This window comes from Myxine glutinosa, unplaced genomic scaffold, assembly GCF_964187855.1.
Source record: "Myxine glutinosa unplaced genomic scaffold, kmMyxGlut1.1 SCAFFOLD_469, whole genome shotgun sequence".
NCBI classification, from domain to species: Eukaryota; Metazoa; Chordata; class Myxini; order Myxiniformes; family Myxinidae; genus Myxine; species Myxine glutinosa.
This window is the reverse complement of record NW_027616566.1, coordinates 47501-63789: the sequence shown is the minus strand read 5'-3', so window position 1 is coordinate 63789 and position 16289 is coordinate 47501. Positions and strand designations below refer to the sequence as shown.

Here is a 16289-nt window from a genome sequence, read left to right as displayed (position 1 = left end):
CGGTGAATCTGTGCACTGTTCTTGAAGATTCATTTATATAGATAGTAGAAGGTTCGTAGGTGGCAGTGTTAAGTGGTCCATGATACAGAAATTCTTGCTGTACCAGTATGTCAAAATCTTGAGTCACTTATCTCTTTAGTGAGTTTTGAAATCTTTAAAAAATGTTTTTTTACAACAACAAACACTGAAATATGAGCTATATTTAGAATCAAGTTTAACTTTGAGATCATGATTGATATTTTGTTGTATTTTCTCTTCTACTTTTCCAAAACCAGGAAGCTACATTGACACATAACAATGAAACGCAAAATATGAAAGTTTTGTGCAGGAGAGTGCTGCGCTGCATGGAATATGCTTTGGAAAGTAAGATGCTTACAAAAACACCAACCGTCTTTCAGAGGTGGGGTCAATGCACCGAAGTTGAAGAAGTGTGGATGAGTCGGGGTGGGCGCCAAAGGATACGGAGGTGCAGATTGTGGGGTGCTGTTGTATGCCGAGGCTCCCGAGTGCAAAGGAGGCCGAGCAAATGGATTGACTTGCCACATCGAGGGTGCGGAAGTTGGGTGTTGATGGGCCGAGATGGGTTTGGCTGTGTCCAGCCAAGGCAGGCCAGCGTTCGGGAGAAGACTTTGGCAGGACATTTGGGCTCCGGCGAGCCGAGCAGTGTACAGCTTTTGTGACATTTCATTCAGTGATGTTTCTGCAAAAATAAGAGACATGTTAGTCTGGCTTTAAATTACCACAGTTGCATCAACTTTCATTAAAATTTTGGAGTTTTCTTTTTCAAATTTTTAGAAGAAGAATGGTAGAGTGAATGAACAAGGGGGGGGGGGGGAAGAGGTAGAGTGGATGGCCTCGGGTTGTTTGTACGGTATTGGAGTGAAGGGGGAGGCAGCGGCTATGTTGGTGCATGCCTTCAGGGAAGGGCAGCGTATAGGTGTTTTGATGGGAGGTGGAAAAAAATCTCAGGAGATCTGCCGTCGGTGACCAGGTAATTTGTGGGAGGAGTGGAGAAGATAAAAAGGATGGGTCTTGAAATAACCGAGATGGAAATTATCTCTGTTACTTTAGATTGAATGATACCAATTATTGTAAATTTTATTAAAATGCACCTAATCTGCTTTTTTCATTTAGTGTTTCCTAAAAACGCTCCAGCAATTCACAAATGTACATTTTGAGACATCTCTCAATTGTTCGAATCACTTCTTTTTTTTTTAATCTAAAAAAACCTCACATCCGGATCCGGAATTGGATCTTCACCAAATTCTAACCCATTCGTCCTCATCAAACACCCAAGCATTCCACCAAGGTTTGTCTGAATTCCTCCATAACTTTTTGAGATATCGTGCTATATATCGTTTTTTGCTCTATCACTCAATGGTGAAGAATCACTTAAAGATTCGCAGATCTGAATCTTCACCAAATTGGAATCACTTCTTCTGTGTCACACACCCAACTTGTCCACCAAGTTTCGTCTGAATCCATCGACACGTGTTTGGCCCTATCAATGAACGGTGAAGAATATCAGAGGGATACAAAAATCTTATCCAAATCTTCACCAAATTCGAATCACTTCTTCTGTGTCACACACCCAACTTGTCCACCAAGTTTCGTCTGAATCCATCGACACGTGTTTGGCCCTATCAATGAATGGTGAAGAATATCAGAGGGATACAAAAATCTTATCCAAATCTTCACCAAATTCGAATCACTTCTTCTGTGTCACACACCCAACTTGTCCACCAAGTTTCGTCTGAATCCATCGACACGTGTTTGGCCCTATCAATGAATGGTGAAGAATATCAGAGGGATACAAAAATCTTATCCAAATCTTCACCAAATTCGAATCACTTCTTCTGTGTCACACACCCAACTTGTCCACCAAGTTTCGTCTGAATCCATCGACACGTGTTTGGCCCTATCAATGAACGGTGAAGAATATCAGAGGGATACAAAAATCTTATCCAAATCTTCACCAAATTCGAATCACTTCTTCTGTGTCACACACCCAACTTGTCCACCAAGTTTCGTCTGAATCCATCGACACGTGTTTGGCCCTATCAATGAACGGTGAAGAATATCAGAGGGATACAAAAATCTTATCCAAATCTTCACCAAAATTAATCAATTTTTCCTCGTCACAGAAGGTATCTTGGTGAAATGACTTGAAGTTATTTCAGTACTTATTAACGAGACTGTATTAAAAGACCAACTGAGGAGAGTATTTTTGATCGTTTCCCCTCCACAAATGTTCATTGTTGCAGGTAAAGCTTATAACCAGCCCAGGTGGCATCATGGTTAGAGCGACCTCTCTGAGTCTGTTCGGTTGTTTGAACCCCGACCAAGTCATACCAAAGTCATACCTTGCTTGATGCTCAACATTTAAAAAGGATAGAGCATGGACAAACAATCATCGGTCAGTAATAATAGCACGGGCTTTTAAGGGGCCTAAAGGCCTCCTCCTATGCAGAGTCTCCTTGTTATGGAACTCATATTATACGAGACTCCATATTTGTTGATGAAAAGGAGAGATATGATTGGTTGGTTGGCTGTGTGATCATCGTATGGAATTGAGGTTGTTTGTTGGGCGATACTATTCAGGCTGCAGACTGGTTGAGTTTCTGTGCTCACTGGTAGTTCAGGAGAGTATCCTTGTTGCAGGATCAAATATGTCTGCTCTGCTGTGACCTGCTTCAGGCAACAATGTGGTACTGGGTGCGTCTCTCAACTCGTGCATAGGCCGGCCACCTAGACGTGCAATTAAGTGGCGGACTGAGCCCAATGAGGATTGTGCAGAGGTCTTCTTGCCCCTGTGAACCTGGTAAAGTCACCAGCCTACTTTAAGCCCAGCTCCAAGATCATCAAAATATCTCAAAAAGTTGTGGACGGATTCGGACGAAATTTGGTAGAGATGTAGCGTATGTGACAAGGACGAAATTACTACATTTTGGTGAAGATCCGGATTCGGATCCGGCTACTAGAATTTAAGTGATTCTTCACCATTGGGAGATCGGACCAACAATAATACATAGCAGGATATCTCAAAAAGTTGTGGACGGATTTGGACGAAACTTTATGTACCGGTCGGGTGTCTGACAAGGACGAGGATAGACAAAATTACCAACAACAACCTTTTTCATATTTTTGACACAAAACTTCTCAGAAATTGCACTTTCATGTCATCACAAAGAGCTAATTTAAAAAAAAAAGATACTGAATGTTGTGCTCTTTTCTAGCTTGGTGGAATGAAAAGCATTTTTTTCCTAATGACACAGACAATGAACTGAGGAATTAATACCAGAAGTGTTGAAAAGATGTCGTCATTTGTTTTAGATTGGACTCACTGTTGTTCGGTTGCTCAGGGCTTCGGCCTCGAGATTAGATTTAGATTACTCGTTATATTTCATGAGTGTCTCTCAAAATATGTTGGGTGAACATAGCAACTTCACTGTAAATATGGCCGATATCAACTCCTGCATCATGCACCATAAATACGCTTAGTTAATGAATGAAGACAACAGCTCTGATTGCTATTCCCCAGTGATTTTTAAAAATGATTTGAAACTTGAATGAAGGTCATCTGTCAAGAAATGGCAGACGTGAAATGGCTTTGTATTTCGCGCTATGAGGGAATATAGGATCAATGACATTATGATTTGATAAACCTGCACAGTTTGTGGCACCTGATCAAAACGTCACAGTTCTCTCAAGATGCATGCAATGTTGGTCAAGTGAGGTGAGTGTGCAGTCTGTCATCTATCGATACGATAAGAGATATGGTTGTCTGTCATGCAAACGATCAATGCAGGAATGCCTAGAGATACCGTTCCACTCCCCTCTGAGCTGTCTAACCTGGGTTGGAATCTCGACACAGCTATAAACTGCCACCCTGGTGTATCTCATGCAGGAAGATGCATCAATTTGTGCACCGTCCGTTAAGCCGTAGGAACTATATCTGGCAGCACTAGTCGTTGCTAGATGCTAAATAACCCGCTGTGTCTTTCAGAAGGAAAAGGTAAGTTATCGCTGGCACCTTGAACAAATCTAAACCCCTTCCACCTTCAGTTGAACATCAGGCTAGTTCAGGCCGTTCCAGAAGGACTCGGACCAGACAAGAATATATAGAGGTTGCAAGGGGTTTAAATTCTGCCATTTTGTGCAATGAATGTGTACATGGCCCGTAAGATAGATTTTTCTACGTGAGATGTTAAATTTCATTGCATATAAGAGTTGCTAAGTTCTTTCGTATCAAATATCTGCTAATAAGAATGTGCACGATATATCGGGCTGGCATGATGTTCCAGAGGTACACACACTTGTCTCTAACCTGTCTAGCCTGGGTTTGAATCTCATCCTTTTAGGTTTCAAGATCACAAATCTCTCACTAGAAAGCTTTGCTAACTCACTACTGAACCTTTGCACTCACTCTCTTTATAAAGTTGAAAATCATATCAAATCTGATAGAAATCATATCACTTTTTTTTTTTTTTAACCAAAGTCTTTTTACCTCCGCCACCGCAGGTGGACGGACGTTATGTTTTCACACCTGGCTGTTAGACCGTGACCAGGATATCTCAAAAAGTTGTGGACGGATTCAGATAAAACCTGGTGGACAGGTTGGGTGTGTGACAAGTCCGAAATTATTCAATTATGGTGAAGATCGAACTTGCAACCGAAAATTTTAAAGCGATTCTTCACTATTGAATGATATTTTGCACGATATGTTAAAAAAATTGTGGATGGATTATGACAAAAACTTGTTGGACGAGTTGGCAAGGATGAGCCAATTGGATTTTGGTTCAGGTCGGGATCCAGATCCGGTCTATGAGTGGGATACAAAAATGTATACTGTTCATCCTGGCGGAGGTATGTGCTCTACCGAGTGCCGTTCTAGAGTTTCTATATAACGTTTTTTTTTACATAATGACGACTAATATACTACTTAATTTAAGGTAGATGCATCACCCTGCCTGTGAAACACCAGGGTGGCAGTTTATAGCTGGGTTCGGATTCAAACACAGGATAGATAACTCATGCGTCTAAGCTATCCTGCCAGCCACATCCTTTAGAGTTTAGATAGTGGCTTTGTGAAGAAATTAAATGGAAACTGTAAAAGGTAAAAAATAACTTAATTTATTTCAGCTTGTTTTGTTGGTTTGATATTTTTTGCAGAAAATCTATCACCTTAAACCGATGAGGTATGACAACCTGTGGCACATCTCAAAATAGTATTGTGTGTGCAAAAGCTGGAGAATATTTGACTCGTCTCATTACCAATTCATGCCCCTTCCCTCTCCTTGCTCTAATCTCCGAAGTGTGGAAAAGATTTCACAGTTTTAATAACCTATTAATCTCCAGCACTGGTGTGAGTTTATATGAGCACTCATATCTGAACAGCTTGTTTGGTGAGATCAAAATATTGTAACTGCTTGGTGGGTAAAATTGTACCCTGTTATACTTTTGTTTTTGAAAAGCGTGTTGGCCATATACACTGAAGAGCAATAGAAACGTCACTTCATAAAAATAATTCCTGAACATTTCCCATTGAAATATCAATGCATTTCGTTTTAGATATCTCGTTATTTACATTAGTCTGTATCTAAATTTAATCCTAACTACCGACAGTGGTGCACACGTGGATAAAAACAGGTCACCAAAACGCAGGCAAAAAAACGACCATGGTACAAAGTCGTGCATGATTCCCATGGAAATCAAAATGCACGTGTGTCTCCTTGTGACTTTCCCTATAAAAGGCACCCCAAAACGTGTGTTCATCATTCGTGTTTCGATGCCAGCGCCATGCCCAGACTTACGAGGATTCAGAGACCAGGCTATTGGAAGATTGCATGATGGACAGACTGCACGAATGGTTGCCAATGCTTTTCATGTCAACGTGAGAACCATCTACAGGTTACAGGAACGATACCAGGCCACCAACAGCACCGATGACCGCCCACGCAGTGGCAGACCGAGGGTAACAACACCGCGACAGGATCGACAGATTGTGTGTCATCACATCCAAGATCGCTTTACCAGGGCTACAGAAACTGCAAGACAAACAGTTGGAACCCACCAGAGACACATTAGTGGTGATACAGTCCGTCGACGTTTGAAGAACAGGGATGTCCGTTGTCACAGGCCGTATCGTGGCCCCATTCTTACAGTTCGACACTGCCGTGACCGACTACAGTGGGCCACACAGCATCAAAATTGGCGTTACCAGCAGTGGAGAACCATTATTTTCTCAGACGAAAGCCGATACTGTGTTTCTACGGCAGATGTCAGAGTGAGAGTTTGGCGTAGACGTGGGGAACGCTACTCAGATGACTGTGTGATGGAAAGAGACTCGTGGGGTGGTCCAAACATCATGGTATGGGATGCTATTGCTGTCAATCACAAAGTCGGTCCTGTGGTGTTCCAGAATATTGGTCCAGGAAGAGGCAATGGTGTGACAGCTGCTCGCTACATCGATCAAGTCCTCAGACCTCACGTTGTGCCACATTTTGGACGTCACGGAAATCATGTCTTCCAGCAGGACAACGCCCGTGCCCACACTGCCAGAGCAACAAGGGACTTCCTGCAACAGAACGGCATCCAAACCATGCACTGGCCTGCGCTCAGCCCCGATTTAAACCCGATAGAGCACTTGTGGGACGAGGTTCAAAGAAGACTGAATGGCGTTCGACCAAGGCCGACAACTGCAGCTTAACTCAATCAGGCGTTTCTCAGAGTGTGGGCCCAAGTGACAAATGCCTTCATCAACCGATTAATCCACTCCATGTACAGACGATGTATGGATGTCATCAACGCTCATGGGGGTCACACAAGATACTGATTTTGACCTCCCTGGTTCTCACCTGGTCTCGTGTTTTTCTTATTCAGAACATTTCACATTATTGTTTGAACTGTGGTGACCATACCTGTAATGTTTCATGTTGATCCTAAATCTCAATTCGTGTTGATCATGACTTGAAAATAAAGACTCCAAAATATTGATTCTGACTGACGTTTCTTTTGCTGTTCAGTATATAATTATGCCTCCACTGACAAAGTTGACAGAGGCATTATTTTTTGAGGTTACTGTCCGGCTGTCCGTCCGTCCATCCGTGATAGGTTTTCGTAACCGCAAAACTTAAGAATGGCTGAAGGGATCTAGGTCAAACTTGGTATAAGTATGTATAATGCTGTAAAGATGAACTGATTAGATTATGGGGTTGCGGTCAAAGGTCAAAGGTCCTGTTAGATAAAAATTCTGTTACCGAGCTAACATGTGAACCAATGATGGAATTTTGACCAAACTTGTGTAAGTATATATTATGATTCAAAGAAAAACTGTTTAGATTTTGGCATGAAGAGGTCAAAGATCAGAGTCAGTAATAGGTTTTCGTTATCACAATAACTTAAGAACGGCTGAAGTGAACTACATTAAACTTGGTAAAACAAGCATTCTGAGTATTGCGCTGCAATACATGTCCCCTACCAAAGTTCAAAGTGCCACAACTTTGTCAAAAATGATCGAATATGCAAATTTATGCACGGTTGATGCTGGTTTTCAAACTTGATCTGAGGTATGCTGAGACACATGTGTGTCACGCCTCACCTCGTTGATAAGCCCCCAAGGTCGCTCCGTGGAGCAGCCTGCACGTATTGCACTGTGTGAATTATATAAATGATTACCAACTCACAGTCTGAGGTACTAGTGATCCAAGAGATATCCATTAAAAAAAATTTTTTTTTTCGTTTCATTAACGATATCTCCCAAACCACGTGCCCCATCGCAAATTCCAAAAGGACATTTTAGTAGACTGACATGCTGAACAGATTTGTGAAGTTTCCCCTCGATTGGATCAAAAATGAGGGAGGAGCTCGGTTTTAAAGGTTCATGCTTAAAAACGTCATAACTCTGAAACCATCAGTAATTTATCATATTTTTCGGTTCACGATCAATGATCGATGTCTATGTTGCTCGGCTTGGCTCCGCCCCTCCCGAAAGCGTGCGCTGTGTCGCGCTGTTGACGTTCGCGAGACGAGGCTGAGGACGCGCAGTGCGGCTTGAGGAGAACTCGAGAATAAACAAGAGATATCCATTTTAAAAATATATTTTTTCGTTTAATTAACGATATCTGCCAAACCACTTGCCCTATCGCAAATTCCAAAAGGACATTTTAGTGCTGAACATATCTGTGAAGTTTCCCCTCGATTGGATCAAAAATGAGGGAGGAGCTCGGTTTTAAAGGTTCATGCTTAAAAACGTCATAACTCTGAAACCATGTGACGCATGACGTCATGCTCGCTGACTTTTTTGTTCTTCATGGGTATGCGATTCTGCCTGCAAAGTTTGGCCTCGATCTGTTCAGCCGATTCAGAGAAAAAGGGGTTTTCGTGTTTTCACGAAAAACAATATGGCGGCCGAACCACGTGACCTGTGACGTCATAATTACCATTACAATATTCTACAGACCGAGTCCATCATATGGTGAAAATTTTCTCTCAATTGGTCCTATTATTGCAGAGAAATTGGTTTTTAAAGGAAATTAAAACTTCAAATGGCACCGAGTTAAGGATCATCAGAATTATCAGAATTACCAAAGTTCAAAGTGCCATAACTTTGTTAAAAATGATCGAAACGTCGTGAAGTTCGAACTTGACCTGTGACTTATCATGAGGAAACCTTGTACCAAGTTTGAAATCATTAGCATTAAGCGTTTAGAAAAAAAGTCCGGAAAACTGTTCTTTGCGTGACGGACTGACGGACTGACGGACTGACGGACTGACGGACGGACGGACGGAGGGACGGCGTGCAAACCTATAGTCCCCTCCAGTGTACACCGGTAGGGGACTAATAAGGAAAAAGGATGTAAAGATGAACAGATTCCATTATGGGGTCAAGAGGTCAAAGGTCCTGTTATGTAAACATTTTGCCACTGCGCTAACTTGTGAACCACTGATGGGATTTTAACCAAACTTAATATAAGTATCTTACTATAATTCACCAAATGTCCGTCTGTCTATTCGAAGGTACCGTAAAAACTGCTGAACCGATCGCAAAGATATTTTGGGTGGGTAATCCTGGGATCTCCAGGAGTAAAATAGGCTATTTCGTTTTCCCAATTTCAGCTTTAGTCTCCAGCATTCTCAGGTTTGGACTCCCGCATAACATTCGCGTTCGCATAACGTTCATTGTGACAATGTTCTCATTGTGACGATGTTGTGACGATGTATGTGTTCACGGTCGTGTTTGACGTGACGGTGTGAAAGTAAGTTCGTAATGTTTTTCGTTTCATAATCCTTTAATGAACGTTTAATGTTTAATGAACGTATTTTTTATTTTTTTATTTTTTTTTGTATACTGAATCGAGGCTCGTGAAAGAGCTAACATTTATCTCACAAACAAATCAACCAGACAAACAAAATATACAAAAAGAGGGAGCGGAAGACAAGATGGGGAGAGAAGGGGAAGCACACAACCACAACATTTGAGAGCAGGGAGAAGTGTGGGAGGGAGAGGGCTTTGGGGGAGGAGGCGTGGGAAGGGGGAGGGGGGGGGGGAGAGGTATAAAACACAAGGGGACCGAAATTAGCGGGGGTAGAAAAGATCAAGGTTTTGGATGGGGGAGGATAAGAGATGGTGGTGAACAGCTGTTTTAAAGACCTGGAGGGTGGAGTGGGATTGAAGAGAGTGAGGGAGTTTGTTCCAGAGGCGGGAGAAAAGAGGAATGAAGGAGTGAAGGTGAGCAGAAAGTCTTGATTTTGGCAGTTTAACCATAAGAGGGTTGCAGGCAGATCTTGTGCGACCTGTAGGAATATTTGGGGGACAGAGCCCAGAGAGAGCTGGGGGGGCAAGGCCAGAGAGGAGTCGGTAGAAGACGGAAAGACCACCAACCTGCCTGTGGTGAGTGAGTGAAAGGCCCTTGGAGTTAGCTTCATCGCGGGAGATTCCAATGATTCTGAACGCTTTGGTTTCAACAGCGTGAAGACGAGCTAGGTGTGAGGCAGGAGCACCAGACCAGAGGGGAGAGCAGTATTCCATAGAGCTGCGGATGAAAGCCTTGTATGTGGTGAGGAGCTCAGGTGTGCCAAGGAAGGACTTCGCACGACGGAGGATGCCCAGTCGGCGACTGGCTTTGGAGGCCAGATTTGAAATGTGTTTTTCCCAGGAAAGATCATGGCGAATAGTGAGACCCAAAAGCTTGAGTGACAGAACTTCTTGGAGAGGATTATTCAGAAAGTGGATGGGAGGGTTGTCCAGTCGGTCTTTTCGGAGAGACATCGTAAGAGTGTGAGATTTATCAGGATTGAAAGACATGTTCCATTTGTTTGACCAGTCTGTGATTTTGTCCAGGTCTGCAGAGAGTGAGGAGGCTGCAGACTGCCGATCTGAGGGATGAGGAATGGAGCGACAGAGAGTAGAGTCATCAGCAAAGAGATAGAGAGGATTTTCAAGAGAGTCAGAGAGATCATTGATGAAGACCAGAAAAAGGACAGGGCCCAGAACACTACCTTGGGGAACTCCAGCCTGAACAGGAAGAGGAGATGAGAGAAACCCATTCAGGGCCACACGTTGACTACGACCAGAGAGGAAGTCCGCCAGCCATGCGTGGAGATTTCCATGGATACCAAAGGAGGAGAGTTTGGTGAGCAGAGCAGGGTGCCAGACCGTATCGAAGGCACGTGAAATGTCAAGGGAGACAGCTCTAATTTCCTGTTTGGCGTTGAGGACCTCCATCCATTGTTGAGAAAGCAGAAGCAGCATTTCCAGAGTAGAGTGACCAGGTCTGAAACCAAATTGATGATCAGAGATCAAGCCATTGGAGAAGAGGAAAGATTTCATATCTGAAGCAATGATGGATTCCATGACTTTGCTGATAATTGGGAGAAGGCTGATTGGTCTGTAGTTGCTAGGATCTGTTTTTGCTCCTTTTTTGTGCAAAGCGGTGATGTTGGCTGATTTCCAAGCAGATGGCAGATGACCTTGAGCAAAAGAGAGGGTGAAGAGAACAGAAAGAGGGAGTGAAAGAGCGGAAGAACATGATTTTAGGACCCGTGGGCTGATGCTGTCAGGACCAGTTGCAGAATCAGAGTCGAGGGTTGACAGAAACTTTTCCACCTTGTCAGGAGGAAAGGACACAGAGTCCAGGAGCAGCCGGGTACGACTGGGTACGGTGGGTACAGAGAGGGATGGGTTTGGGACACAAGATTTAGAGGCAAACACAGAGTTGAGGCATTCAGCTTTTTCACGTGCGGAGTCAGCCGTTAAGCCGTTTGAGGTGAGGGAGGGGATGGAGGGGGAACAAACACCAGAAACAGATTTGACCAGACGCCACCAGGATTTGGAAGAGGGAGACAGATAAGAGAGTTTGGTCTTGAGAACGATGAGATATTGTTTCCTGGCTCTCCTGAGGGTGGACACACACTTGTTTCGGGCTTTGTGAAAGGAAATGAGATTTCCTTCCGTTGGATTTACTTTCCAGGAGAAGAAAGCAAGTTGTTTCAGGGCAACAGCCTCACCACAAGATTCTGTGTACCATGGACGGGAGGAAGGGAATGACAACTGAAGACGAGATGGGATAAATCTGTGCATGAGCGAGAGCAATTTACTTTGAAAGAATTCCCAGGATGAGTTGATGTCAGAGGCGGTAGAGATGGGAGACCAGTCCAGATGATTGATGGCTGCTTGAAGACCGTGCCAGTTGGCCTGAGTGAAATGCCAGACTCTTCGACGCTGAGGAGGCTCTCTGAGAATGTTCAGAGAGATGTCCACTTTGACAAGCACATGATCAGATGAGCCGATTGGAGCAGAAGAAGAGCAGCAGACATTTTCAGGGAAGTTAGTCATAACCAAGTCCAGAAGAGAAGATGCTCCGTTGACTGAGATCCAGGTCGGGAAATTGACAGATTGTGTCAGTCCCAGTGAGTCGCAGAAGTCCTTTGCTGAAGAGCCATGGCTGGTGAGAGAGGTACCCACACCCAGCCAACTGGCATGGTGACAATTGAAATCACCACATATGAGGAAGAGAGAGTTGGGATGGGTAGATAGAAGTTGGTCCATATTATCAGACAGCGAGATGTAGATGGAGTCATCACTGTTTGGTGGACGGTACAACACACATATGAACAAAAGGTGGGAGCGAAGGAGAAGCCGTAGCCAAAGGTATTCCTGGGGGTGAGGTGGAGAGAGGGCAGTGGAGGGCGAGTGAGGAAGAGAGTTTTTTATAAAGATAGCAACCCCACCTCCAGGACGTGGCTCAGGTCTATCATACCGGAGGAGGGAGTAACCTGGGAGAGATCCCAAGGCATCAGAGACATCATGAAGGAGGAAAGTTTCTGTTAAGCAGATCACATCTGGTTTGTCAGAAGCAACCTATATGGAGAGATCAGTCAAGTTTGAGCGAAGGCCCCGGATGTTTGAGGTCCATACCGTTAATGAAGAGGAAGGGGGAGCATCGGGTACAGAACAGGGGGGGGAGGGGTAGGGTACGATGTGGAAGAGGAGGAAGAGGTAGGGAGAGCTGTGTGTCAGAGATTTCAGGGATTTCAGAATAGCTTGGAGAAAGGGAAGAATGGGGCGGACAAAAGGTTTGATGGAGATTGGGTGAGGCACAGTGAGGTGTTATTTGAGGAGGGGGAAGAGCGAGGCAGAAGGTTGGGGAGATGAAGGTGAAAGTTGGAAGGGGGAAGAAGCAGGGAGGATGCTTTGAGGAGGAGGGGTGAGAGGGGAGTCTAGGAGGGGAGGAGCGAGGGAGAGTCTCGGAGGGGAGGGGTGTGGGGGGAGTTTAGGAGGGAGGGGAGGGAAGGGGCAAGGGGGGAGATTTGAAAGGGATGGGTGATGGGGAGGATTTGGAGGGAAGGGGGGATGGGGAAGATTTCGAGGGGAGGGGTGAGATTGGATTTTGAAAAGTGTACGATTCATGGGAAACGAACATTTTTTGCAAAATGGGTTTGAGACCTTCGAGTCAAAAATACGTTTGAGGCCGCTGAAGGAGGGGTGGAGTTTTTTTTTTGTTTTTTTTTGTATACTGAATCAAGGCTCGTGAAAGAGCTAACATTTATTTCATTCTGGAGAATTTAGGGAATGTAGAAAAGAGGAACTGTAAGAGATGGTATTATTTTATTTTTTTGGAATGAATAGATTTGGTGAGCAAGACGAAAGCATCCTTTTGTAGGAGAAGAAGAAAAAAGAAAAAGGTGTTATAATATATGAGAGAAAATAGTTGTTCAGGGGAGAGATTATACATTTCTAACCACGTGATCGCGTGATCGCGAACAACGTGAACGAAGAACGAACGAACAAATAAGAACAACAAATAAATGAATTAGACCTGAGAAGGAAATATTTTTTGGGGTTTTTTTTTTTTTTTTGAGTAGAGATATTAAACAAGGAGGTATGGGGTGAACGACTGGGATGAAACAGAGAACGAAAATAATTGCAGCGCGTTCGACGAACCGCTGAGAGAAAAACAAAACCACAAGGTCGGAGACGGTACGGTAGCCTAAGCCTACGAGTACGAGTACTACTAGGCCTCAGAATACTCGATACGCATTAACCGACGATTGTGTATACATGTACGAAAAATTTGCACTGAAAATTTTCCTAAAGATACGCTATAGGTACAAACACCGAAAGATAGATACAGTCTCGACAAAAACACAATTGTGAAAGATTACTTAGCTTCCAAAAGTGCTGAATAGAAAAAATTGAGACATGGCTCATTGTAAAGAACTCTCCATGGGGAATAAAATATGTTGATGATGACGTCATAAGTCACGTGGTTCGGCCGCCATCTTGGAAAAATGGCAAAACTTTGCACCACTATATCTCCAAAAGTGCTGAACAGACAAAATTGAGACATGGCTCATTGTAAAGAACTCTCCATGGGGAATAAATTTTGTTAATTATGACGTCATCAGTCACGTGGTTCGGCCGCCATCTTGGAAAAAACGAAATACTTTGCACCTCCATATCTCCAAAAGTGCTGAATAGAAAAAATTGAGACATGGCTCATTGTAAAGAACTCTCCATGGGGAATAAAATATGTTAATGATGACGTCATCGGTCACGTGGTTCGGCAGCCATATTTGTCCTAAATGGCTGATAAAAAAGTAAATTCCGGCAAGTCCTCTGACCGATTTTTCATCTGTCTGTTTGTTCGCAGTACTTCGTCTGCACCGTTGCACGTAGAATCACCAAACTTTACACACATATTTGTCTTGCCCTGGAATAAACTGTGCCCAATTTTTAAACCTCTCGGCCCAAGGTCTCCATTATGACGTCATAATTTGATAATTCGATAAGTACAAAACTTCATCCAATCAAGATGCAATTTCTTGAGCGCGATGTCGGCATAAACTGGTGGACAAAAAAAAAATGATGACGTCATTGATCACGTGGTTCGGCCGCCATCTTGGAAAACCAAAAAACTTTGTACCTCTATATCTCCGAAAGTGCTGAATAAAACAAATTCAGACATGGCTCATTGTAACGAACTCTCCATGTGGAATAAAATATGTCAATGATGATGTCATAGGTGCCTCCATAATGAAGTCATAATTCGACAAGTACAAAACTTAATCCGATCAAGATGAAATTTCTTGAGCATAATCTAGGAATAAATTAGTTTAGAAAACAAATAACGATGACGTCATCGGTCACGTGGTTCGGCTGCCATCTTGTAAAAACCGAAAAAATTTGCACCTCTATATTTCCAAAAGTACTGAATATAAAAAATTGAGACATGGCTCATTGTAAAGAACTCTCCATGGGGAATAAAATGTGTTAATGATTATGTCATAGGTGCCTCCATTATGACGTCATAATTCGACAAGTACAAAACTTCATCCGATCAAGATGAAATTTATTGAGCATAATCTAGGAATAAATTAGTTTAGAAAACAAATAATGACGTCATCGGTCACGTGGTTCGGCCGCCATATTTGTCCAAAATAGCCGATAAAAAAGTACATTCCGGCAAGTCCTCGATCTCTGACCGATTTTTCATCTGTTTGTCTGTCTGTTTGTGTGCAGTACTACGTCCACATCGTTGCACCCAGAATCGCCATACTTTGTGTTAACCTGGAATAGACACACATTTGTGTTAGACACACATACACACATAACACACATTTGTGTTAACCTGGAATAGACTGTGCCCAATTTTTAACTCTCTAGGCCCAAGGCCTCCATTATGACATCATAATTCGATAATTCGACAAGTATAAAACTTCATCCAATCAGGATGCAATTTATTGAGCATCATGTAGGCATAAACTGGTGGAGAAAGAAAACATAGTGATGATGTTTACATAGAAAAAATTGAAATTGAAATCCAATCAAGATGAAATTTGTTGAGCATAATCTAGGAATAAATTAGTTTAGAAAACAAATAACGATGACGTCATCGGTCACGTGGTTCAGCCGCCATCTTGGAAAAACCAAAAATATTTGCACCTCTCTATCTCCGAAAGTGCTGAATAGAAAAAATTGAGACATGGCTCATTGTAAAGAACTCTCCATGGGGAATAAAATATGTTAATGATGATGTCATCGGTGACTCCATTAGGACGTCATAATTCGACAAGTACAAAACTTCATCCGATCAAGATGAAATTTCTTGAGCATAATCGAGGAATAAATTAGTTTAGAAAACAAATAATGATGATGTCATCAGACACGTGGTCCGGCCGCCATATTTGTCCAACGTGGCCAATAAAAAAAGTACATTCCGGTAAGTCCTCGGTCTCTGACCGAATTTTCATCTGTCTGTTTGTCTGTCTGTTTGACTGTCTGTGCGCAGCACTACGTCTACACCGTTGCACATAGAATCCCCCCCCCCCCGCCCCCCTTCCCACGCCTCCTCCCCCCAAGCCCTCTCCCTCCCACACTTCTCCCTGCTCTCAAATGTTGTGGTTGTGTGTTGTGGTGTGCCCCTTCTCTCCCCATCTTGTCTACCGCTCCCTCTTTTTTTATATTTTGTTTGTCTGGTTGATTTGTTTGTGAAATAAATGTTAGCTCTTTCACGAGCCTCGATTCAGTATACAAAAAAAAATAAAAAAATAAAAAAATAGAATCACCAAACTTTACACACATATTTGTCTTGCCCTGGAATAGACTGTGCCCAATTTTTAACTGTCTCGGCCCAAGGCCTCCATTATGACGTCATAATTTGATAATTCGACAAGTACAAAACTTCATCCAATCAAGATGCAATTTATTGAGCGACATGACGGCATAAACTGGTGGCGAAAAAAAACAATGATGACATCATCGGTCACGTGGTTCGGCCGCCATCTTG

General features: G+C 43.1%; 1 protein-coding gene across 3 annotated transcripts in view; it reads right to left on the bottom strand.

Annotated features, from left to right (window-relative positions):
- LOC137424930 (GATA-binding factor 2) overlaps positions 1-16289 on the bottom strand; it is a 62824-nt gene that overhangs the window by 21002 nt on the left and 25533 nt on the right. For 2 of the 3 annotated variants that reach the window (XM_068112834.2, XM_068112832.2), the window contains exon 3: positions 377-700. In XM_068112834.2, the coding sequence (XP_067968935.1) occupies positions 377-700 (324 nt within the window). The remainder of the gene's footprint in view (positions 1-376; positions 701-16289) is intronic. The other variant, XM_068112835.2, reaches the window with a different exon arrangement.